The sequence below is a fragment of the Theropithecus gelada genome, unplaced genomic scaffold (genome assembly GCF_003255815.1).
Source record: "Theropithecus gelada isolate Dixy unplaced genomic scaffold, Tgel_1.0 HiC_scaffold_9460, whole genome shotgun sequence".
Taxonomy (NCBI): domain Eukaryota; kingdom Metazoa; phylum Chordata; class Mammalia; order Primates; family Cercopithecidae; genus Theropithecus; species Theropithecus gelada.
This window is the reverse complement of record NW_020266246.1, coordinates 1-1638: the sequence shown is the minus strand read 5'-3', so window position 1 is coordinate 1638 and position 1638 is coordinate 1. Positions and strand designations below refer to the sequence as shown.

At 59.1% G+C, this 1638-nt stretch overlaps 1 protein-coding gene across 1 annotated transcript; it reads right to left on the bottom strand.

Moving 5' to 3' along the window:
• Window positions 1-240: 240 nt before the first annotated feature.
• LOC112618084 (SAGA-associated factor 29) lies at window positions 241-1632 on the bottom strand (the record flags this gene model as incomplete). The annotated part of the gene is made up of 4 exons (XM_025374682.1): window positions 241-447; window positions 1093-1255; window positions 1362-1397; window positions 1610-1632. Coding segments are annotated over 4 exons (339 nt in total), but the record flags the coding sequence as incomplete, so codon positions are not given.
• Window positions 1633-1638: the final 6 nt, after the last annotated feature.

Here is a 1638-nt window from a genome sequence, read left to right as displayed (position 1 = left end):
TGTGAGGGGCTCCTGGGGTCACTGCTGAGGGAGTGTGCGAATCAAGCCTGACCAAGCGGCTCAAGAATAAAGTATGATTTGTGTTCAATGCAGAGTCTCCATTTTAAGCCAAGAGAAACCATGAACTGAAAGAGTGATCACCCACTGTGGCCAAATACGGCCACCTTCCCACTCCAGCTCCCCAACTTGCCCTATTTGGAGAGGGGAGAGGGTCTGGAGAAGTAAAACCCAGGAGACGAGTGGAGGAGGAATGTCTGTTTAATCCCAGCACATCCTCTGCTGTCCTGCCTGCCCTGTGTCGTTGGGGGATGGTGAGTCCGCCGGGCAGCGTCACTTTTTCTTGGGCTCCTTACAAGCCACCACGTACCTCTGAGCCACATTGAGGGGAGGGGAATAGCCGTCTGCATAGGAGGTGTCTTCAAACAGGACCGAGTAGTCATCCTGGGGCTGTGGGGCAGGCAGACAGGAGGGCTGCTCAGAGAGCCCCAGTCCAGGACAGGCACCCCCTTCTCCCAGCCTAGACCACAGGAGCCTCTGGGCCGTGGACTCTCAGCCACTCTCATCATCCTTCACTCTGGGGTCAAGATGTCTTGGCCCAGTCCCTGCTGCTACACAGCTCTTTTCTCAGTGGCTGGAGACCCAGGGCAGTGAAAAGGGTCGGGAGAGGAAGGGGCGCTGACTCCCTTCCTAATGGGGCCATAGCTGGAGGGTCTGCTGCCTTTCAGGGACCCAGGGCAACTCAGATGGTGGCAGGTAGGGATCCTAGTCTCAGGTGGCTTGTGTCCCATGTCACCAGGAGCACAAGGGGGTAGGAGCCTGGGGCTCAGGGCAGGAGCTTCCCATCTCAGAGCTAGTTCTCCTAGGAATGCAGAAAGGGAGTTGCTGACTCAGGGCTTGCCAAGACTGCCAGGGGTTGCAAGGGGATGGTGACCTTTGGGGCTGGAGTGGAAGAGGGAGGGCAGCTGGTGGGTGCTGTCAGCTTGGAGCCTGTGAGATGAGGACAAGGGGAGGGAGGGGGGAGAGGACCCCTCATCTGTCTGATCAGCCTGTTCCTGACATCACCCATGGCGTCTCCCATGGAGGCTGGTTTACCCGCTGTGGGGGTGCGTGGATCAGGGCACGGTAGAAGCAGGTGGTCTGGGGATATAAGGCCAGCACGAGCTGCTCCTTCTGAAACAAGGCCTCAGGGTCCGTCTCTGGGTTGGCCTTCCACTGGGGCAGCGGGATGACACGGCGCCGGCTCAGGGTGTGTCTCCTGGGAGAAGAGGGGCTTATATCAACATGTGGCCAGGTGGGGATGCTCCTTCCCAGCCATTAGGCTGCCCCCAGGCTCCGTGCCCTACCCTGGCCTAGACACTCACTCTTTGCCTTCTTCATCGATGTCGTCTACCTCATACCTGTGGACAAAAGGAGGAAAACGCTGGATGCAGCCAGGGGTGCAGTGCCTGTCGGGGAGTGAGGATGGGGGAGGACCTGGTGCTCCTTGCACAGTTGGCCTCTGGGGAGCACCCTCTGGGGAGCTTTTCTCCTGCTGTGCAGACGGGAAGCGGAGCGGCAGCCCAGGCAAGTTCGGTGACCAGAAAGCAGCCCTGGGGCTGGTGTCACTCACTTGTTGGTGGCATGGCTGTAACTGACCAC